Source organism: Talpa europaea (assembly GCF_964194135.1).
Source record: "Talpa europaea genome assembly, chromosome: 5".
Lineage (NCBI taxonomy): Eukaryota > Metazoa > Chordata > Mammalia > Eulipotyphla > Talpidae > Talpa > Talpa europaea.
This window is the reverse complement of record NC_140071.1, coordinates 69,152,360-69,177,185: the sequence shown is the minus strand read 5'-3', so window position 1 is coordinate 69,177,185 and position 24,826 is coordinate 69,152,360. Positions and strand designations below refer to the sequence as shown.

Genomic DNA, 24,826 nt, shown 5'->3' with positions numbered 1-24,826 from the left:
AAAGGTGAAAGAACAGGCCATCACTCATCCTAGCCCTCAAAATGTTTTTGTATCTTGTTTAAAAAAATTAGATTTAAGAACATACTCTAGAGAACCATGCACATAAGGTTTATCTTTTATTAGAGATTTTATATTACATATTCCCAAAAAGATATATAAAATCTTTCAAGAGAAAATATCAAAACTTATCGATTCCAAGGTAAGCATATAATCAAAAGGAAAGCAAAGTTTTTCTTCTAAGGAATGTGAAAATATTTTAGCACAAGTACAATAAAGACAAGGGAAGGTAATTACAATGTTTTTACAATACATTTATACCATTTTATTTTATTCAGTATTTGTAGAAAAGAAGGATGCTTGAGTTATCAAACACTGCAGTTATAACCCCGTATTAAAAATTAAAAAAAAAAAAGTGAATGAACTTCTTGGTCAACTGAACATCTGTGATAATAAATGTAATGAAACCTAAGCAAACAAATAAGTCACAGAGATCACGACTTAAGTATATGGTTTTTAGTGTGTGCTAGAAACACTAAATTATTTAATCAGTTCTTGACCACAACCAAAGCAAAAGCATCCTCTCTTCATTTCCCTGATGATTTATTCTAAAAATGAAAAGCAGAAACTTGCTGGTTAAAGAGAATTTCTGCTTTACTTGTGAACAGTTGGTGGCAACACACATTGAGTAAGACCCTGGCTGAAGTGGAACAGATCCATTTCAAACAACCAGAAGTGCCAAAACCACTGTTATTGCATCAAGATTGTTTACTTCAACTAATCAGAATTTCTGGAACAATTAAGTACATCCACTTAACCACAAAACACAGGGAACTCCCAGAGGAAGGTTTTACATTTAAGATGCAATGAAAACACTGATCTTATTCCTGGGATTTGCTTCTAGCAATCCTAACATCTGTAGATGTCCACAAAAAGGAAGCATTTTCTTTTTTCAGTTGTTTGTCTCCCCAGAATGAGAAAGGAAACTTACAGTACATGTTTATTGCATGAAATTATTCCCTTGTAATATCTTTATCAACACTGGTAGTGTTTCTTTAACTATTAAAGGCAAAAGAAGTTTATGAATTTAACATAACAATCTCAGGAGCTGCATCTTGATTGAAAATCCAGATGATAATCAGACTACATAATGACAAAGAAATTAGGTTTTAATTTCTTTACAAAGAGGTTAGAACACAGGAAGCTTAAAGTCAGATAATACTAAGTCTATCAGCTAACACAAAGAGAATTTTGCAGTGTAGAAAAAATCCTGCTAAAATTGAATGTTGAAAATGATGCCAATGTTGCTTTTATTTTAATGTCCAGTTAACAATGATCCCAAATAAATTTTATCAGAAATATTGTAATGGCACATGGCTTCAGAACTTCACTTTGAGGTTAGCGCATACACAAGTTTGGAATTCACTGAACAAATATTCTTTAAATAAGATAAATCATGATGGATTACATATAAGTGGGTGTAAAACAGGGTCTATTTTAAAGCATTCTCTCTTCAATATGGTTAACTCCCATAAAAATGGAAACAATATGTGAATTTTGCATGTTACCAAACCCTTGTTTCAAGTTGCAGTCTCCTTGGCAGCAGCATATTTAATTAACAGTATTTTTCTTCCTTGTTTTGTTTTCTGACATCTTAGTACATTCAAATAGTCAAAACGTTTAGAGTAACATCACCACAAATTCAATGAACCCAGTCAGAATGTGGCCAGCAATATCAGGCAAAAATTATACAATTTATGTATAGAAAGCACTCATGCCCTCCCCCAATCCATAACCTCCCCCCTTCCCCAAACAGTAATATGGACACCAAAAAATTTAACAAGACTTATAAAAAAATAAGGCACATTTATTTTTATATGGTAATGTTAAAATAGAAAACCCCTTTTCAGAACATCTGTATTCAAATGAGCTGTGTAAAAAGACACCTTGTGGTACCTAAAGTAGGTTATGGTACCTATGGAATTGCTTCTTCTATTTTAGTGACAATGGAATAAATTGCACCTATCCCACATTGTCAAGTAATGAAAATATGCTTCTTTTTCTACTATTGAATGATTTAAAATCTGATACTTCTGGAAATACTTAGAAAGGGTGGGAAGGGTAGGGTCAAGTGGTATATTAGAAAAAGGTGTGAAAATCAGCTATGTGTGTATATATATATATATATATCATAAGGGTTGATGGATTGCACTTTTCCACATATTTCAACACATAAATTTTTTCTCATGTGTATGAATAATTGCAACCATTTTGGCCATTAGCTATTACCCACCAGCTTTTTATTCCATTTTGGTAAAAATGGGTATTTTAGTAAGACTAACAAAGGATCAGCAATATGAATACTTAGAACAATCTCTTCACAACCCCAACACAGATATAATTAGTTAGCATATAACCTGAGATACAGTATGTTGAGAGGTTGTCTTTAGACATTTCTTCATTTGTAGAATCAATTCATACTTTAGTTGGCAGATCATAGAGGGTACTTAAAAAAAAAAATGGTTCATAGCATGGCTTTTCTTTTTAACTGAACTGATTGAAAAAAAAAATCACAGAACTCATGTTCTCACAGTAGCCAGAAGCTTAAATAATGTGCTTCCTTATTGCACGTAAAATCAAGAAGTATATAAAAGCTAATGTTTCCCAATCCAAATACGAAGTCAGGTTCACCTCAACTGGATTCGGAATGTGCTGATTTCCATGGGACTCAACTTGATTTCACTTATATTCCGGGCATCTGGAGGTGAATGCATCAAGGATAATGATGAAGGTATGAAACTTGCAACGGTAAACTTGCTAAAAAGTTTCTGTACCAATATCTAAAAAAACAAATGATAAAAATGCATATTTAGATTACCTTTGGACAAAGATTAGCTATGCACTTCTGTTTAGAGAAAAGTAGTGCAGGTAAGACTAAAACAGTATATTTGAAGTTCTCTTTAAGGAAAAGAAAAAGGGAGGTGGGCAACGGAGATGAAAATACACCTGCAAGCGCTTTAAAACGAAGACCCTCTCTGGAGGGAGACACAGGGAATTGGTAACAATGAGGGTGACCTGACTGGCATTCATTTTCTGTATTGCTTGAAAACTTAACTATATGCAGGGGCCACTTTTTCCATTTAAGAAAGGGCATTGGTGAGCCATAAAGCTGTACTCTCTTTCATCCTATATTTACCTTAACAGTGGTTGTGCTCAACCGTTTTTTCCCTATTCCAACAGAGTCGAGAGACAGGGGACACAAGGAAGACTCAGGGTATCAGAGTCATTTTTGTAGGATGAGGATACTTAGAAAATACTACCCTCAGCCACCAGGTTATTCTAATAATATGGTTTTCTGGATCGTACGACCTCCTTAAGGTTCAATGCCTTAATATTTGTATACACACGCTCACAAATATATTCAGAAGGTCAATAATAAAGAGGAGAGCAAATATAATTTAAAAAGTAACAGACATTAGTGTGTCTGTTAAAGTAAAAGAAATTCCAGATCCCTATCACATTTTCTTTTTCTTTTCAGACCTGATGGTCATGTTTTACAGGACTGGAACAGAATCACTTGAATCAGGTCTACAAAATATGTTTGGGGTTTTGGAGAAGATTAGGGTCAGCTGAGCTGTGCAATGAGGCAGACCTGCCTGAGTGCTAGAACCAGCCCAGTGGCTTTCTGTGAGTGACAGCCTGCTCAGAGTCAGAGGCTCACTTCCTTCTAAGGACAGGCTTCATGGAACTGTAAGCAAGACAAATGTAAGAGAAATTTAAATGGGCAGCCAGCAAGCAGTGCCATCCTGAGGATCTGCTCAATCAGCAACGTGGACTCATAAGCAAATCTGGCTTAATAAAGATCTTGAATAGTATTGTTCCCATCTGATAATAAGTGACTGGAGGAATTACAACTGCCTGGTGGGCCATGACTGAATTATCCCACTGGCCATATTTTCTTTTTTTAAAGATTTATTTATTTATGCATATAAGAACTGGGGTACAGGCCACTGGTGTGGGGTATAAGAGGATTCATCACAGACAGAGTGGGGGAGAACAGGCAGATGTACCGAAATAGAACGCTGAGGGGAGCAGCAGGTGAGATAGGAGAGGTCTGGTGCACCATGTGGGTAGCTCCCTGCCTGGGGATCAAACTTGTGCTGCAGAGGCTGCTGATAGCTTCATAGTGTGAAGACAACCCCTGGTGCCACCAGGGAGACCCACTGGCCATATTTTCAATGTTCCCTGTTGCTTTCCTATTGCTACCCTACTCTGCTTTGATTATTATAAAATTTGCTTTGGCTTCTGGAAAATTTGGATTTGTGATTGCTGAACAAGATCATACACGATTATGTCTGGGAGGAGGAAATATGGTGGTGAAGGAAAACAGAAAGTAACAGTTTTGTAGTTTGGAAATGGAAGGCCTCAGTATAAATGACAACAGGGTTTTCAAATGTACATATGCACCAGATGTGCATTCTGATGTCAAAAGGAGCATAAAGGTTGAGGAAATGCTTTCTCAGGATGGGAAGACTTCAGCTAATTTGTAGCTGAGGGGAACGAGTCAGTGAAGAAACCATGAAACATTACCATATTGTCAGAATTATTTGCAGAAAGTAAGGATTTCACTCACCTTTCCCTGGGTAGTGGAACAAAACAGCCCTGTGTCTCTGTGAGAGAAGCGGCAATCAAATCCCCTCCTGTGGAGGATCAAGGCTGCCTCATCGGGGTGTTTGCCGTCCACCTGCAAGAGAGCAGAGCACCAACATGCCAGAGAGACATTAAAAGGACTGTTAACACAACTGCATCCTTCATTGTCTTGCTGTCAGCACCCCCAAGCGACAAATGCTCATTTTATTTAGCAGTAAGCCAGGTAAGCTCATTTGCCCAAGGAGTCAGATGATAACTTGTTCTAAGGCTCCTTGTGACATTACCAAGAGCCTAGGTTTCTCTCATAGCTACTGAATATGGGTTTCCTTTTATCCACATATTACATACTTCAGAGTTTCCTCAAATAAAGCATTTAATTTTTTATTTTAACATATACATTAGTTGACTAAAGTGACCTGAATTTATTTTTTTTTAAGATTAATTTATTTATGCATATAAGAGCTGGGGCACAGGCCAGATGTGGCAGTTGGGGGAGGGTGGAGGAGAATCCACCAGAGACAGAGTGGGGAACAGAATAGGCAGATGGACTGAAATACACTGCTGAGAGGAGCAGTGGGTGAGTCAGGAGAGGTCTGCCTCGCCATGAATTTAATATTTATCTGATTGTTGAATGATGTACCATCCACTTTGAAAGTGAAACATGCTCCTTTATTGAGTATGAATGGTCGCTTACTGCATTAACATCCTTAATCTTTAATATATTATTTTATATGAGACATTTAAATTAATTAGTTATGCTTATCACTTGGTAAGCCAACCACATTTATTAGTGTATTTTCTTGTTCAGGCAAAAAGAAAAATAGAGAATGACGAATATATTGTTTCTTGAAGTAAAATTTCTTGATTTCATTTAAAAAATGCCATGAATGGTTCAGGTATTTGGGTATTTTAAATATAAACATTTTTTTTTAAAGATTTATTTATGCATATAAGAACTGGGGCACAGGCCAGAGATGTGGGGGGGGTGAGAGGATCCAGCAGAGACAGAGTGGGGAACAGAACAGGCAGATTGATTGAAATACACTGCTGAAGGGAGCAGCGGACAAGACAGGAGAGGTCTGCCTTGCCTTGGGGGTTTCTCCCTGGCCAGCTGGGGATTGAACTCATGATGCAGAGACTGTGAATTGCTTCACAGTGTGGTGCTTAATACCTTGCACCACCAGGGAGGCCCTAACTATAAACATCTTAATAAATTTTGCTTCCTAACGTGGGACGATGTTTATGATAATAAGCAAAACGAATTAAAAATCACTGCAATGTTTACGTAGTTATTCAAAGGAGAGTTGTGTATTGCATGGTGCTGACAACATGAGGGAAATGATCGATTTTCCTTTTCTGTGACTACAGATATGGATATGTCCAAGTTCTTGATCTTCCTCACTAGGGGACACATTTTTTAATGTGCCATAGAGTATCTTTTCTGAAAAACTGCCAGCATTTCCACCCTAATTTGATTTTAATGTGCCTGAACAATTTAAAGCTGTCCTCACCTCAGATTCTTGGCTGGAATAACCTGTTTTATGACATTTCACACTGGTATTTTGCAGTGGTACTGCTAAGATTTTTGTTTGAAGGAAGAGAAAAAAGTCATTTAAGGAACTCTGAGTCATCACAGGACCACATAATACACATAGCAAATTTAAATCATATGATAAATATTTGTAATTAAATTTCAATAAACTTCAGTCTCAAAATAGCACATGAAAAAATCCTTCATTTATTATAGTCATAAGATCTCCAGAGGAATAATAAAGAATAACGGTGAACCCTTGGAATAGTATTTGTTCTTCCTAAGCATCAGTTTCCTTGTTTGTTAAATGGAGCTAATGTATGTCTACCTCCTCCAGGAAGCTATGGTGTGGGTTAACCCACGCAACATTCTGTAAAGTAGCTTAATGGATAGAACAGAATATATTAGTACAGAGGATGCAGAAATAAGTGGCTTAGTATCCAGGCTGGGAGTCAGACAGTGTGAGATTTGGATCTTAGCTCTGCAATTTACTAGCTGCTGATTTCAGCAAAACAGGTTTTCTTTTACCACCAAAATGATATGAAATGAAATAGCATAACAAGGACTTTAGCCCAGTTAAGGGTGTAGCATAGGCCATCCTTAGTATATATGTGCTATTTTTACTTCTATCTATGGAATTCAAATAAATCTTGGTGATTATTTTCGTAATAGCTGCAAATTAAATATTCCAATTTAATGCCTAATTTATAAATTTCCTTTATTGACATAAATTTGCAGCTAAAGAATCAGAGAACTCCCCTCTCATTACAAGTTATAATTGTATACAAAAATTACACCAAAGTCCAAATTCAGACCCCACTGGTTTGATGACTATAATGAGGCTCTTCTACAAACACTTTTCATTTTAACCTAAAGCAGTATAAGAGATTTAAACAAGCACTACAAAAGACATAAAAATTTTCATTGATGGAAAAGTTGTACTTTTTGTAAAAAATAAATGACATCATTTTTATAGGAACTAGAACATCAAAAATAGCAATCATCTTGTCCACATTTTTAAAAATTAAATGTTCATGAAAGTATCAATTTTCAAGCTCAAGTACCTGAGGCCAAGCAGCTATTTTTTCCAGGTTCAAAATCTGTCTAGACATTTCATTTCCAAAAAAAACTATTTTTCAAAGTAGGGAAATTATGACTATGCATGGAGCACAAGATACTTCATAACCTCATACTATATGTTATAGGACAGTAATAAGATTTTGAAGGTAATAAGATATTCATTAACACATTAGTATATTGGGACTTCACGAAAGGAGGGAAGGCTATAAAGGGAATTTACAAATTTTGAAATCTCACCAAACACTGTGCTAGGTGAGCATATATTAAGTATCTTAGTAAAATATTTCAAATCACAGTTGTGGTGTTCCAAAGTCACACAAGGAAAATCCACTGCTGAACTTATTTCAAAGGATGAACCAATAAATATCCAGCTCCTAGTCTGGTGTGGCCAGGGAGACTTCTCTAGCATCTGGATCGACATTGGGAAGTTGGTCTGGTTTGCATGAATGAAACAACTAGGCCTTACAGTAAGCTGGATCAAAGACAAGGTTTGGGACTGTTATGAAGGAGTTACATGACTTTGAGTATCACTTAACTCCTAAAAATTCAGGGAGGTAGGCCAGAATCATGAAGAGCCTCTGAGAATTGAAGGCCAATCACAGTGACAGTAACTAATTGCAGCTAACATTTATTGAGCACCTGCTGTGTGTGTGTCAGAGTCTGTGCAGAATGCTTTTCATGGATGAAATCATTTCATCTCAGAACAACCTTTAAAATAGTTGAGGTGGTATTCAAGGTTGGTCTACTACTTTTAAATATGCAGGAATATTCCTCCCATAAAGCATTATGTCTCATACTCCAATAGCAATTATCACTAATAACCCACCGTTAGTCTTCCATAATATTTTGCCATCGATGGTTGATGTATTCATCTATGAGTAGCCCATTATTACTGAGTAGACAACAGAAAAACAGGCAGTGTATTTATTCCTCAACATTTTCAGCACTCTTGTTCCCTTTTGTTTCTCAGTAAGAGGAAAGGTTCTGGAGTCAGATACACCAGAAATGCATCTCAGCACGACCATTCACTGGCCTGTTAGCCAGAATGTGTATCTATCATTTCCAGGTGAGGTCATTCCCCCTCGTAGAAAATGGGGTACAAATATTGCCTACTTTCAGGAGTGTTATGAGAAATAAGTAAGATTCTTAACATAGTGTGTGGCATGTGGTAATTTTAGGTATGTTGTTTTGAAATATCTGAGGAATTAGTAATGAAGTATAAAAAGAAATACAAGCTAAACTGACATCAAGAAATACCTTGGCAATAAACTTTGACATTCTCCGATTCATAAAAAAAGTGCTGCCATTTTTACTCCATTATTACTGTACTAACCACTCGTGACAGACCCACCACAGCTGAAAACCTTTGCTGTCAAGCATTCAGTGCTTACTACATGCCAGATGCTGTTCTAAATGTTTTATAAACATTAACTCATTTAATCCTCTAATGTTGCTAAGGTGAATACTATTATCATTGCCAGGTTACTAGTGAGGAAATTGGATTTAGAGAATTGAGTGACTTGTTCCAAGTGACTGGTCAGCAAGTAGAGAAAATGTACTCTAATGGGGATGCTCTGACTCCAAAGTCTGTGCTTTTAACAGTTTCATTCTCCTGTCTTTGTACAAGCGAATGGTTGGTGGTGACAGATACCAACCAGGAGAGGAAAAGGGAGAACTACTTTCAATGTAATGTAACAAAATGCTATAAACTAAAGATCACTCCTCTATGTTTGGGAAAAAAAAAATCTAATCTATGACTCCAGCAGAGCTAAAAACATGATATATATCAAAACATATAAATTCAGAAAGAAAGGATTTGAAATTTTAATTGCTACCTATTCAACACCTATCCATCATCCCATTTTAACAAAATTTAAGGCCATTTTGAAAATTGCATATGCCTGACAGGCTCTCTTCAGAAAAGCAACAGGCAAGGGTTCCTCCACCAACATGGATGAGAACTCAAAATGTGAATGTGAGCTCTTCTCCCATAACAAGGGAAATCTGATTTATCCATCAATACAGTGAGGCTCACAAATCAGTAAAAGACTATTGAACATTGTATGTGTACATATTCTTTTCTGAGGAAAGAGAGGGGCCCTAGCTTTGACCACATTCCATAAGAGGGGTGTGGTTCCCCTCCCCCTACAACCTCCCTTCCTCACAAAAGTATGAGGTAGAAGAGATTTAGGCACAGCTAAATACCTGCTGGGAAGATTTCTCCAACCTGCACAGATTCCTTAAAAATGCCTAATAACAATCATCATTCAGTGCATTCTGGCAGCCGGACAGGTTAGAAAATTATAGTGTTCTAAGTCCTGCAACAGGAAATAATCAGTAGAAATTCACTTTCCAGGGCACTCATTAAAATGTCCCAATAACAGTTATCCTGTTTTGATCAACAAACTAACATGACAGAAAAGGAAGCAGAATAGCTGTTGTTAGATATGCACAACAAAGAGATATTTTGCCACAATTTTCACCTTTCCAGAAGCTAGGGAGATCAATAAAGCACCAATCAATTCTTATAAGAAAGGCAAAATAAAGTAAAAGCCTCAAACTGCCTCTTATAGAAAAGAAGGGGGGGTTATAAACAAGTCAGGAAAGAAAATCTTATTCAATAAGTGGTGCTGATGTTGAAATAATTATTTGTAAGAAACAGTTAAGGAAAAACCAAAATAAATTACATAATGAATAATTTAAATACAATATATAAAATATTAAATATGTCTGAGACGTTACTTAAACTTTTCATGCCTCAGTTTATTCATTTTATATAGAAGGCAGGAAGGAGGAGAATGATAATGGCAACAGTACCCGTCTCGTAGGAAGTTATTTATGAACATTACAAGAGTCCATGTGTGGGGCCTCCCTGGTGGCGCAGGCAGTTGAGCACTGCACTGTGAAGCTGTCTGCAGCCTCTGTAGCACGGATTCGATCCCAGCCAGCCGGCGAGAATCCCACATGGCGAAGCACACCTCTCCTGTCTCACCCGCTGCTCCCCTCAGCAGTGTATTTCATCAGTCAGCCTGTTCTGTTCCCTGCTCTGTCTCTGGTGAATCCTCTCACCCTCCCGCACATCTGGCCTGTACCCTGGTTCTTGTATAAAAAAAATAAAATAAAATCTTAAAAAAAAAAGTCCATGTGTGGGGTCCCTCCAAAATGATACCTGGTAAAAGTCATGTCTATGTGACCTAATATTAAGTAGCCTTACATAGGCTATTAATCAAAAATAGATCATCTGCTATGTAGACATTATGGTGAGGCATCCTTTGTTTGTACTGTCCTAACTAATCTGAATAAAAACTGTTAATTAACAGTCATTTTTAAAGACAAAGACAATGAGGCTTAAATGATCTAAGGAGGTATATCTAAGCTAAATACTAGAGGTCTTATGCCAGATAACAAAATTTTAACTAACTTACATAATCTTTAAAATCTAAACACTTTTTCTCTCATTTGCATAGAATGTGAAACTGAAAAGAACACATGGCAAAACTATATCTATGTACCTAAACATATAAGCAGTATACATAATCTGAAAAAAGATGGTCAAACTCCATATCATTTTTCAAGACATCAAGGCAGAATGGCTTCATGAAATGCTGTTGAATGGCTTAATCGAGTTCTTCCCTGGTCCTGGAAAGTGAGCATCCCAGGATGAACCTGTAATTCTAATATACAGAACCTAACCCATGATCGGTCCTCCCAAGTTTCTCCCAGCATCCTCTCTACAAAGATTCCCTTCTCCTTTAATCATCATCCTTTTCTGGTGACATGCATTCCTGTCTAGGGCACTTAAGTGGTGCTCCCGTTCCCCAGTTTTTTAACTTTTATAGAAGTTTCTTTTTAATATTTTAAGCTCTTAATAGTACAGGGAAAGAGGTTGGTGAAGAGAAGGATTTGGAAGCTGGGTCTACAGGATGAGAAGGTTAACAGTTAAATTTCTAGAGAGAGACTATGCTGTGAGCAGAGTTTTACGAAAGGTCTACTCTCCTTTCATCTGACTACAAATATATAGCATTCCCCACAAAAACAAACAAACGAATATGAGGAACAGATGCAGCAACTCTTAAAAACGCAAATATTATCCTCTGAGATCACAGACAACACTCAGATCTAGAAGATCTGGATGTAGGTCCTGATTCTATCAGTACGTGGGTAGTTTTATTTCAATCATTTGATCTCACTAATCCTTACTTCACCAACTTAGTAAGTGGTGGTAACTCTACAATTTCTAGTATCATGTAGAATTACCGATTCCGAGGCTCACTGCTCCAGACCATCAGAATCGGAATCTCACAGATGGGGAAACCTGTTAGAAGTCAATTTTACAAGTCTCCCCAGTGTTATCTACATACTGTGAATCTGAGGATAAGTAGTTGGAAATGCTGAGCCACCTAAATGGACAAGTACACCTCCAGTACCCCATCATACTTCTGTCACTGATACTATACCCCATAACCCCTTACTCCATGAGGAGCCACAGAGAGTCACTTAAGTTTAGAACTGAGGAGTCTTCAGACAGCGGCTGGGGGAGGGGAAAATAGGCATGGTCTCCATCACACAGCTGACAGAAGAGGGTAGGCAGGAAGCAAAACATGTCCTTCTCATGTCAAGCTGGTCCTCAGATGCATTTCTCACAGAAATACTGTAAGGTGGTAGTTAGGAAAAGGCTTACTTAGATACAGGTCAATGTAGACCTCTGGACTGGTTTGTAACTCAACCAATACGTCAACATTATTTCAATGGGAAAAATGTATTGCAATATCTAAATGAGCAATTCATTATTACATGCTGGCACACAAAAGCAAAAACACAATCAAAGTGTTTAGGTTTGGCTTCTGGATTTGTACCAAGGTTTCTTTGAATCAATACCTACATTAGAGTCCACTGATGATTATCTTCCTATTATCAGAGGTCAGGGGACAGAGAGCAATTTTTAAAGAAATGATATGGACAGACCAATCAATCCCTTGGATTACTAATGAGCTTTTAAACAACCACTAGAAATTTGTGTTCAGATTCAAAGTCTAACACAGAAACTGGTATCAATTGTTATGATAATACAAAAGAACATTTAGTTCTGATCAGGGGGCCAGCCCAGTAGTTAACTTCGGAATCATGCATCTGTCTTTGCCCTTATTAGTCAAAACTCTACATTCTTAGATTGCTCCCTAGTCCCAAGTTGGCATATACAGTAGGCATTGTTACAGTAGCAATGTATGTTTACAAAACGCTTTGGTTTTCAAAGAGCTTTCCCAGCATTTATACTTCTCAAGATAGAAGCAGGCATATCCAGTTATCAGCCCCATTTGAAAAGGTGGTTGAGCCAGCATCACTTACTCACAGGGAGTGGAGGGAATGAATCTGTGCTGAAGTGAGAAACACAAGTGGAAGTCAGGTGGTCAATGAGTAGAGGCAGACCACAGGGGGCCTGAATGTTCAGGGGTCTGCACCAATTCATCAGGCAGTAGGATTTTAATCAGGGATGTGGTCAGATTTGCATGACAGGAAGAGACCCAATGGCAGGCAGAAGGTAAAGCGAGGCAATGACTAATAAGGGACGACCTGGAAACAGATGCTAGCCTTACACTGTGGAGGGTAAAGCCCTTATGCTCATTGACTCTAGTCAGCTGAAGTTGCTTCCAGAAAACAATCATTTTTAAGCAATCTTGAAAAAGAGTTATTCAGAAATGAAGCTAAGTGATATGACTGCCAAGCTCCTCAGGCGACCTAGGATCCTTCCAGATGCTCTTTAACACCTGTGCCCAAAGGAGGTGATCAGAGGGCCAGAGTCTTTGATGCCTCTGTTCTGTCCATTTATTCCCTTTAATGAATAATTAATGACAGGTTATCTCAGCAAGGGTGTCCATCTGTAGGGTATTCTTGTTGACCCACAAAAGACTGTAGGAAAATCCTAGAAAAACAGGTTCATTCATTCAACAAATAGTTACTGCGCCCCTAGTACTATGTACAGTCATGGCTTTAAGCAGGAAAATTACAGGATGATTGTGAAAAAAGTTTTCTCAGGTTCTCAGGCTGTTTTTTGCCATGACCTTCTAGCACAGGTGGCTTAGTAGGTAACATGTAGCCTTGAGATGTATTCTGCATGTGTGCAAAGCAATAATCTAGGCATAAATTTGGCCCAGTGCTGGCTTTGTCTAGAAATCATATAAAAGCAAATAAGGCTTCTGCGGGGTGGGAGGCGGGTAGATGAAAGCTCTCACTAGTACTACTGCAGCCAGAGCCCAGGGGGCTGCCATGACCACTACTTACCACTGGCCACTGCAATTGCTGTTGCTGCTGTTGCTGCTGGGCAGCCCGAGGAGGCTGCCTGGGAGGGGAGGGCCACCCGGTTACCCAGAAGCTATTGCTGCCACTGCCCACATACTATGCTGACCACCCACAGATGCTGCAAATGTTGCTGCTGTACCTTGCCTCCTCCTCCTTCAGTGCAGACTTGTTGCTAGCCCTGCCAAAGAGCATCCTGACTTTTCTCTCTTCTGCTAGCACAATGAACCCAGGCAAGGATTGAGCTGGTACCCAACAAGGATATAACAGGAATCAAACAAAAGCCCAGCTCACATGCAGCCCCCATTCTGATTACATCTCCTGCCTTCATACTTGCTTTTAGTGCTGCCTAGATCATCTACCCCAGAAGTTTGTGTGATTCTTTTATTTTCTCACTTCCTTCAGATTTTTCTCTTTTCTGTAGGGCTCTCTCCAAATACTCTATTCAAATTTGTTTACTTTTTTCAAAATGCCCTTCCCTCCTCCTTTTTTTTTTTTTTGTTTCTCCATAGAAGGTATCACAATTTAACATATATTTTGTAATCAGATTTTTTTCTTTAATTACTTTTCTCCTCCCATTAGAATCTAAGCTCCAGAGAGGTAGGGATTTTTGTCTGTTTGGCTCACAACTATCCCCAAGTGTTATTAGCAGTAACTGGCACATAGATGCTGGTTATTTACATGGCAATATACACATGGGCCTCTAACATTCACTTTTATTCATTATTACAAGTCATATATATCTTTTCCAACATAGTCTGGCATAAGTTCCATATCTTGGACATACAATTTTAAAAGTCCTAAATGTCCAAATGTGTAGGCATTTATCTTGACTTTACCTGGTTTGCTCTAGTACTCTGTCCTTAAACTAAACGTTTTTCTTCACTTATGTTGTCTTCAAACATGAACAATATCTTTATACTCAGGTTATTTATTTTAAGATACTTGCCACAGAATCCGTAACCTCTAACTGTTTCCAGCTAAGCATATGTCATTTTACAATATCAAGATAGTTCCACAAAATGTAAAAAATGATATCAAGTGTCTAGTCTTTCTCCTTTTCAAATCCAATTTGACTTTAAAAGTAGGCATTTATGTAACCTAAAGCAGTATAAAGGAATTTAAATACTTCCCTAGCTCTTTCTCTAACATATCTTTATATTTCTATGAATAGTTGACTTCTCAAAGCAAAGGTCTTGGTTGCAGTGATTTTCAAAAGAAATAGCTGAATATACAAAATATTCAATACAGAAATAATTAAACTCTGCTTTCTATTTCTCTAGCTCCTGAGAAATACTAACAATGAGAAATGAATGGAAATGCTAGTGGACCTGATCTGAAGGCATGGTTTTCCCATCTACTAGATATCTGGACTCCAGCCAGCTTTAGCTTCCGTATCAAGAATAAAATTAATGAGTAACAAGATATAGTCTAAACTACAGAGTAGTAGACAAATGAAAGGCATGATGATTTTACTTAAACATGATGTCCTCTTTATGATTCCTCAAAGCATAGTAAAGCTTATAGTATTTTTTCTTCTTCCCAATCCCCAAATATATTTATGAAAACTAGATATACCTTTGACTGTATTGTCCTCAGATTAACCAGATGAATATCACAAGGCAAGGATGACTGCAATGGAGAGAATTCACCAAGCAGCTGAAGGGTGGGCATGTAAACCTTTTCTGCCATTAAAATGATGGCATGATTCATAAAAGAAGAAGTTATGTGGCTAAGGAGGGAAGGAAAACTGACCGACTTCTTTTCTTCTTCCTATCAAGAAAAAACAAAAATGCTTAAGAATGACATATTTGTCCTTCTCATCATATTAACTGAATTACCTATAGGATTTAAATAGAAAAAAATGCAAATACTTTGATTTCATTACATTTTAAAAATATTAGTCTTAGAAAATGCATGGCAGATTATCAAGTTCATTTCTAAGCAATACAAGAAAATGTGCAGTCTACTTAACTTACAAATTTAGAAATACTCCTTTTCTCTCGCTTTAATATTAAAAATCTTGTTATTTTTCACAAATATTTTAGAACAGGCATAACTTCTTCAACCTACACAAAACCTTAAAAGTAGATTGATTGTTCATATATTTTTCACACTATCAAATGATATCTCTTTCCCCCTAGGTCTTACCCATCATATACTCATGGCTTCATTTATACACTTACTTACCATAAAGTCATGTACTAATCCAAAGCTATGTTCTATAAATGTTACCCAATGATAAGAATTCTTTAAAAACTCTCAAAATAAATATGGCTTATTCATATACAAAGATATCTAGAGCATCTGTTTTCTTTAAATTTTGGTAAATCACTGTCAATTGCTTCACTCCACTTTATTTCAAAACCAGGAATGTTATAGAATAGTTATCAAACATTTACATGGATTATAGTTTTAAAATGCTTTAATGTTTGCTATAGTGCATACTTATAAACATTTCAGAATATTCAAACATTAAGTCTACCATGACTGGGATATCCATATGGCATACACAATTATTTAAACCATAAGTTTAAGAGTGAGTAGAAGCTTAATCAATAATGCCTAAGGTCTAAAAGCAGAGAAAAGCAGTGAAAAGAAAAAAAATAATTCATGTAGAAAGGTCTTTTGACCTTTTTTTATAGGTGGTATTTTTATAAGTGGTATTTCACTGATAACTTCTGATTTTGCATTCTTTTTGTAATATAGGCCTCAAATCAAAGGCTTAGCTACTATCTGTGTGAAAAGACAAGATTTATTGAAGACACAGAGCTTAAAATTCAGAATGTCAGATTAGCACTGAACAGAGGGTGTTAGCAAAGAGTGATGAGCATCTTGCCAACAGCAAGCTGTAGATGTCATTACAATTCAGACCATGGAGAAAAAAATTTTTTTAAAAGACAGCAGAGGGACACTACAGTATTAAGATACTGACAAAAAAATATTAGATCTGAAAGAGTTGTAAAAAAATGTATTTATTCCACATTCCCATTTGTAAAGGAAAGATTAAGAAATGCAAATAACATGTTCTATAATACTGAAATTTAATGCAGTTTATAGAATAACATTACATTTATTCTACAATTTATTCTAAATGAAAAAGAGGATATTTTCAACAAGACACTTTCAATGTACCCCAAGATCAAAAGACTGCATAATTTAGATCAGGATTGCTGACGGAAACATTTTTAAGTAATAAAAGATGAAAGTTTCCAACAGAAAGGAAAAACACCTGCTTTATAAGGTTCAGGAGGCATGAAGGCCATTCTAGGACAAGAAACATTCAGAAAAAAGCTCTCCAACTTTGTCCTTTCCTCTTGGAGGAATCCCTGGACATTTTAGTGGGATACTTCTTTGACTGGTGAGCTACATACCTCAGAAGCAGAAAAGCATGTATTTCCTGTTCTCTGACCCTCAGGGATTCCCCACACTGACCATCTATATAATGACATGCAGAGCTTTAAAAAAAAAATGTATCTCTGACCCAAAACCCTATTTACTGAATCAGAATATCCAGGAGGTGTGGTCCTGGGAAGGTAAAGCTTACAAGCCTTCCCAGGTAAATCTCACCTAGTCAGTCCCAAATTACTCTGCACCTGTGTTAGGAAACACCACTCCAGACATACTCAAAAACTTCTAAGATTACAGAGAGCTCTCTTTGGAATCAAAACTAAGTCTCTTTTCTCATCTAGTTTTAAATTAAAAAAAAAAAAAAGATTCAAACTCAAGGACATTTTAATGAAAAGTCTTTTCAAAGGAGACAATGTAATGAGCATAAATCTGGCCTCCTTGGTGGCACAACGGATTAAAGCACAGTGCTGTGAAGTTATCTGCAGCCTCTGCAGCTCTAGTTCAGTCTCAGCAGGCTAGGGAGCTACCCGCATGGTGCAGCAGAACTCTCTTGTTCTCCTCTCAGCAGTGTATTTTAGTCAGCTTGCCTGTTCTGTTCCCTGTTCTGTGTCTGGTAAATGCTCTCACACACCCCCTACCCCCCGCACATCTGGCCTGTGCCCCATAAATAAATAAAAATGCATAAATAAAAAAATCTTTAAAAAATACTTCAAGAACTGTGCAACTTACTGTCCTAAGAAAAGATAGGTTTATAGAATTGTGGTTCAAGGTCATAAAAGCACTATAAACAAATAACACTGATGGAAGATAGGCCAAGTGGGGCAAAGTCCCATAGGAGGCTGTATTATTTACCCACATATTATAGTATTTATAGCAATAAAGGGCTCAACAAGACATTTAACTGCTGAACTATTGCTATTTTTATTAATACCCTAGAAAGGTAATGTTTTACCTTTAATGTTTTACAGTTAGCCTTATAAGGCCAATAAAACTTTGGGAAAAACCCAAATGTTATGACATACCTTTGCTATTGGAAATTTTATGTTTCTTTAGGCTATAGGTAAATTTCTCAGTCTTACAGTAATTAATATACTACTATAAACATCATTTGATTTTATGTTGGTTAGAAGACTTCAGACATGTATACTTTTGTTTTCTCCTTGCAGCTTACCTGAAGTCAAAATCATTTCCAGCACATTTGCATCCAAATTACATCAAGTTATGATCATCTCCACTGTGGTGTAGCCCTTTCTTCATAAATCAGAATTTATTGCCAGGTTCCCTATACTCTTCACTCAATCTACCTGAGTTATCTGATCCCTAAACATCAAAGGTTTCCATTTCTTCCACTTAAGAACTCACTAAACTATGTAAGATAGTAAAAATTGTTTTTTGGTCACCTTTATTTATTCATTGGTACAAGACTCACGGTGAGAACTTGATAACTGTTTGTGGAACTTAAACTACTACTGTAACAAGAAATTACAATATAAATAAATGAAAAATATATGGGGGAGGGGAGAAAAGGCGGGATAAAAAGACAAAAGAGAAGAGAAAATGATGAAAATATGTTGAATCATAACGTTTAAAGATATATATCATTCAGCACAGAGCTGAAGCTTGGTGGTCTACAGGCCAAATTTGCTGTAGACATGTTCTGGAAAATACCCTGCTTGGAGTTAAGTTGTGTCTCCTAGGTGTGATGTGCCCTCAAATTTATCACAGATCCTCAGGTCATCTAACTTAAACATTTGCTCTTAAACCTGACCAACCTCAAAATACCAACACTCTCCTGTGCCTTACAAAATTATAAGTTTTCCATCTGTATCTCCCAACCTCCTTTCCTTAAAAGAACTGGTATTCAGAGGTAAAATGATATTATTACAATGCTTGAACACTTCTAGTAATTCTAATCCCTACCAGTCACCAGCAGAAGGTATAGGGAGTAAGTAACAAAGGAAAATATCCTAAAGGGGCTATTGTCAAAGAGACACTTTCTGTTTTCCACTGCAGTTGAACTGTACCATCATTACCATGGATGGTAGTCAACCCATGCAGCCAGTCCTCCATGGGCATCTGCAGAGATTACTCTCATGAGGCTTTGGAGGGCCCAAGGTCTCCCATGAAAGCACCTTCCTGGTCCAGAGTGTCTATTCACCTCAGGTTCTACCATTGATAATTCAGATAATAGTGTCTGAATTGAAAATAAAAACACTCCCTAAAAGATTTAAATAATATGTAACATTTCGTAAATATCTTTTAATGTCATTAGAAATTAAAATGCATTTTCTATTCTTTAGAGCATATTTTCATTTAAAAGAAATTATTTATTCAAGCCTAAGAATCTATAGTTGAGCAAAAGAAAATTTTAACCAACTTAGATTTATAAAAACATTAGAATAGGGGGGCGGAGCAACATGGCGGCGAGGAGACGCTGCGAGTAAGATCTCCCATTAAAAAAAGTTAATAGGGAGGAAAAGCGGCAGGTCCCAGTGAGAACTGGGACACGGAAGATAAACGGACGACTCCAGCAAACTGCCCGAAGAAGAAAGTTGCCATAAAAGAGGACGAGAAGGGAGGGAAGCGCAGAACCCTGCTCCCCTCCCCCGCCCACAGAGGCGGCACTCTCCGACCGGCAGAAAGGAGGGAAACAACAAACCAAAACGGCCAACAAGAAAAACGGACGCAGCAAGTGGGACTGTGAGTGGAAAGGAACTATTGCAGCCACCACACCCCGTGAACGGGAGAGGCGAACCCTGCAGGATCCGCCGCGGAGGTGAGCTCCAGCCGCCATTAAAGAGAGCCCCGCCCACCAGGAGGAGAGCAGCACCAGCACACAGCCCCGGCCACCCGGTAAGGTTGCCTGCGGAAAGCGGCGCGGATCCGGACCGGATCGCAGCTGCCCAGGTCCCCGCGCCTGCGACCTAGGCTTGCAGGGAGACGGCGGAGGCCCTCCCTGAGTGAGCAGGAACAAGGCGCCCAGGCAGGGGAGCGGGATTCAAAAGGCGCCATTCCCGCGCCACTGATCTGGGCTACAGCCTGCATCCTGGAACTGAGGGCTTTGGAACTGAGACCCGGGGCACGAAATTAGGGGGAGACTGCGGAGGCCCTCCCTGAGTGAGCAGGAACAAGGCGCCCAGGCAAGGGAGCTGGATTCAAAAGGCGCCATTCCCGCGCCACTGATCTGGGCTACAGCCTGCGTCCTGGAACTGAGGGCTTTGGAACTGAGACCCGGGGCACGAAATTAGGGGGAGACTGCGGAGGCCCTCCCTGAGTGAGCAGGAACAAGGCGCCCAGGCAGGGGAGCGGGATTCAAAAGGCGCCATTCCCGCGCCACTGATCTGGGCTACAGCCCGCGTCCTGGAACTGAGGGCTTTGGAACTGAGACCCGGGGCACGAAATTAGGGGGAGACTGCGGAGGCCCTCCCTGAGTGAGCAGGAACAAGGCGCCCAGGCAAGGGAGCTGGATTCAAAAGGCGCCATTCCCGCGCCACTGATCTGGGCTACAGCCTGCATCCTGGAACTGAGGGCTTTGGAACTGAGACCCGGGGCACGAAATTAGGGGAAGACTGCGGAGGCCCTCCCTGAGTGAGCAGGAACAAGGCGCCCAGGCAAGGGAGCTGGACTCAAAAGGCGCCATTCCCGCGCCACTGATCTGGGCTACAGCCCGCATCCTGGAACTGAGGGCTTTGGAACTGAGACCCAGGCACGAAATTAGGGGGAGACGGCGGAGGCCCATCCTGAGTGAGCAGGAACAAGGCGCCCAGGCAGGGGAGCAGGATTCAAAAGGCGCCATCCCCGCCCCACTGATCTGGGCTACAGCCTGCGTCCTGGAACTGAGGGCTTTGGAACAGAGACCCGGGGCACGAAATTAGGGGCGTGGGTTCCCCACGACGGTGGGGCACAAGGCAGACACAGCACCCCAAAGCCGTTGAGGTGTACCCTACCATCCCCGCTCTGCTCCCTGTCCCACGGGGTGGAAAATCAGCTCCCCAAGGGCTCTAGGAGAGATCTCTGGCACCACCTAGCGACTTGAAGCCAGCAGAGGCTCCTGAAGGAGCTAGTGGCCAGCTGGGGAGTTTGCCCACACCGGGCCCCTTCCGAACAAGTAGTCTGAGCCCACAGGGAGAGCGAGCACCCACAGCCGGGGCAGACCAGGTGCGCAGAAGAGTGTGCCTGAGACCAGACACGCAGGGAGTGTGTCCCACATCACCATTTTAGAACAGGGACATTTCTTCAGTAAAGACTACCTGCAGAAGGCTTCCTCAGGAGCCAGAGGTGAGCGGGGGAAGTTCGCCCACGCCAGACCCCCTCTGGCCTGCAGTCCAAGCCCAGAGGGGAGCAGGAACCCACCGCCGGGGCAGACCAGGCGCACAGGGGAGTGTGTCCCTACATCGGCATTTTAGAACAGGGACCTTTCTCCAGTAAAGACTGCTTGAAACTGACAGATGACTCCTGGAAGAACCAGAGGGGAACAGAGAAGCCCACCCAAGATGCCGGCCAGTCCCAACTACACAGTGTCCCAACGCATACGGCAAATTAGAAAACAGACAGTAGGGAAGAGAAGAACCACACGCAACCTAGCAACTCTCCAGAGAAAAAGCACACCACAAAAAGAAAACCAGCCCCCAGATTGCAAAGACAATAACTTGGAAGAATTTCTGAGCCTTCCAGAAAGAGAATTTAAAATTGCCGTGATTAAAAAACTAACAGAAGTCATAAAGGAAAACAATGATAAGGGAAAAATAATCAACGATCAGAAGAATGCAATTGAGTCCCTAGAGAGGGAAAACAATGGTCAGAAGAAAGAAATTGAGTCCCTAAAGAGGGAAGTAAAAGAAATGCAGGAGATCAAAGAATTAATGGAAGAACTAAAGAATTCTGGGAAAAGCAATGAAAGCAGAATAGATGAAATGGAAGAACGAATAAGTAATCTTGAAGACATAGAAATAAAAAGAACCAAAACAGAAAAGGAAAGAGAAGTACGAAGGAAAAAGAACGAAGAAAGACTTCGGGAACTATCTGACTCCATGAGGAAAGGAAATATAAGAGTTATAGGAATACCAGAAGGAGAGGAGAGAGATGTAGGAACAGAGAAAATATTCAAAGAGATAATTGAAGAGAACTTCCCAAATGTGAAGAAGGAGCTGAAAATTGATATACAAGAAGCAAGAAGAACACCAAACTTCCACGACGAAAGGAAAAATACAGCAAGACACATAATAGTAAAGCTCCCAAGAATCCAGGACAAGGAAAAAATAATGAAGCTGGCAAGAGGGAAGAAACAGATAACATTCAAAGGAAAACCAATCAGACTGACATCAGACTTCTCCGAAGAAACACTACGGGCAAGGAGAGAGTGGAGGGACATAGTCAACAGACTCCAAGAAAACAGATGCCAACCAAGAATACTCTATCCCGCAAAGCTCTCCTTCCTCTTTGAAGAAAGAATATGGACCTTTCCAGACAAACAGAAACTCCGGAATTTCATTGCAACTAAACCCCCACTCCAAAAAATACTACAAGGAGTCCTAAAGCCAGAACCTCAGAGGGACGAATAACAATGAAAGAAGGCCAAAAAAAAAAGTTATTAAAAGAATAAATAAATAAAATCAAAGGAAAGACAAACACAATGGCAAATACAGATGTTAACATATCAATAATAACTCTGAATGTAAATGGACTAAACTCTTCAATAAAAAGACACAGAGTTGCAGCCTGGATTAAGAAACAAAACCCAACCTTTTGCTGTCTCCAGGAAACACATTTAGCTACAAAAGATAAAAATAGGCTCAAAGTTAAAGGATGGAAAACAATCCTACAAGCAAATGGACCAAAAAAGAAAGCAGGAACAGCTATACTTATATCAGATAAAACAGATTTCAAACTCAAAAAGATAAAAAGAGACCCCAAGGGTCACTACATTATGATCAAGGGGACAATACTTCAAGAAGAAATAACACTCATTAACATATACTCACCAAACGAAGGAGCACCAAAATATATCAGACAACTGTTGTCCTCTCTGAAAACAGACATCAGAGAAAACACATACGTAGTGGGAGACTTCAACACACCACTATCAACAATGGATAGATCAACAAGACAAAAAATAAGTAAAGAAACTAAAGCTCTAAATAAGGACCTAGAGCAATTGGGCTTAACAGACATCTATAGAACACTAAACCCCAAAAAAACGGAGTACACATTTTTCTCAAGCGCACACGGATCATTCTCCAGGATCGATCACATACTGGGGCACAAGACAAACGTCAACAGATACACCAAGATTGAAATCATATCAACCATCTTTTCTGACCATGAAGGCATCAAACTAGAAATAAACCATAAAAAGAAGGCAAGGAACTTTCCTACCTCATGGAGATTAAAAACCACACTACTGGAAGACCATTGGACTAATGAGGAGATCAAAGAAGAAATTAAAAAATTTTTTGAATTGAACGACAAGGAGGACACCAATATCCTAAATGTATGGGATGCAGCAAAAGCAGTAATAAGAGGAAAATATATAGCAATAGAAGCTCACATCAAGAAACAAGAAAGAACGCAAAGAAACAACCTAATCTCGAAGCTCAAAGATCTAGAAAAAGAACAACAAAAAAACCCCAAAACCAGTAGAAGAAAAGAAATAATAAAAACCAAAGCAGAAATAAATGAAATTGAAACTAAAAAAACAATCCAAAAGATCAATGAAACCAAGAGCTGGTTCTTTGAAAAAATCAATAAAATAGACAAACCCCTAGCCAGGCTCACAAAGGAAAAAAGGGAGAAAGCACAAATAAACAGGATCATCAATGAAAGAGGAGAAATCACAACGGACACAGCAGAAATCAAAAGAATAATCAGTAACTACTATGAACAGTTATATGGAAACAAGTTCAACAATCTAGAGGAGATGGACAAATTCCTACAACTCTACAATCACCCAAAGCTAGATAAAGAAGAAATAGAACACCTAAACAGACCAATTACAATTAGCGAAATTGAAATGGTAATAAAAAACCTCCCCAAAAACAAAAGCCCAGGACCTGATGGATTTACAAATGAATTCTACCAAACATTCAGAGACGAATTAGTGCCTATCCTTCACAAACTCTTCCAAAAAATTGAGAAGGAAGGGACAATACCAAACACGTTTTATGAAGCCAACATTACACTAATACCAAAACCGAACAAGGACAACACAAAAAAGGAAAACTACAGGCCAATCTCCCTAATGAACACTGATGCAAAAATCCTCAATAAAATTTTAGCTATCAGAATCCAACAATGTATCCATAAGATAATTCACCACGACCAAGTTGGATTCATTCCAGGGGCACAAGGATGGTTTAACATCCGAAAATCAATCAACGTTATCCAACACATCAACAAAAAGAAATATAAAAACCATATGATAATATCAATAGATGCTGAGAAAGCTTTCGACAAAGTGCAACACCCATTCATGATAAAAGCCCTTGAAATTCTTGGGATACAAGGAACATACCTCAACATCATAAAGGCCATCTATGACAAGCCAACAGCCAGTATCATTCTCAATGGTGAAAAGCTGAAAGCAATTCCATTAAGATCTGGAACAAGACAAGGATGTCCACTCTCACCATTGCTTTTCAATATAATACTGGAAGTCCTAGCCAGGGCAATAAGACAAGAGAAAGACATCCAAGGAATCCAAATAGGAAAAGAAGAAGTCAAACTATCACTATTTGCAGACGATATGATATTATATATAGAGAACCCCAAAAACTCCACAGAAAAGCTAATTCAACTCATCAATCAGTTCAGTAAAGTGGCAGGATACAAAATCAACACGCAAAAGTCAGTAGCCTTCCTATACACAAACAATAAATCTGAAGAAGAAGAAATCAAAAAGACCATCCCTTTTGTTATTGAAACAAA

The 24,826-nt window shown here is 38.9% G+C and overlaps 1 protein-coding gene across 1 annotated transcript in view; it reads right to left on the bottom strand.

Moving 5' to 3' along the window:
- Positions 1-2,684: 2,684 nt before the first annotated feature.
- The window catches only part of MAN2A1 (mannosidase alpha class 2A member 1), a gene marked incomplete at both ends in the record, with an annotated part of 192,386 nt that continues 170,244 nt past the window's right edge, over positions 2,685-24,826 (bottom strand). Inside the window, 3 exons of the mRNA XM_084234307.1 lie at positions 2,685-2,837; positions 4,631-4,741; positions 15,131-15,325. Coding sequence (XP_084090433.1) covers positions 2,685-2,837; positions 4,631-4,741; positions 15,131-15,325 — 459 coding nt within the window. The remainder of the gene's footprint in view (positions 2,838-4,630; positions 4,742-15,130; positions 15,326-24,826) is intronic.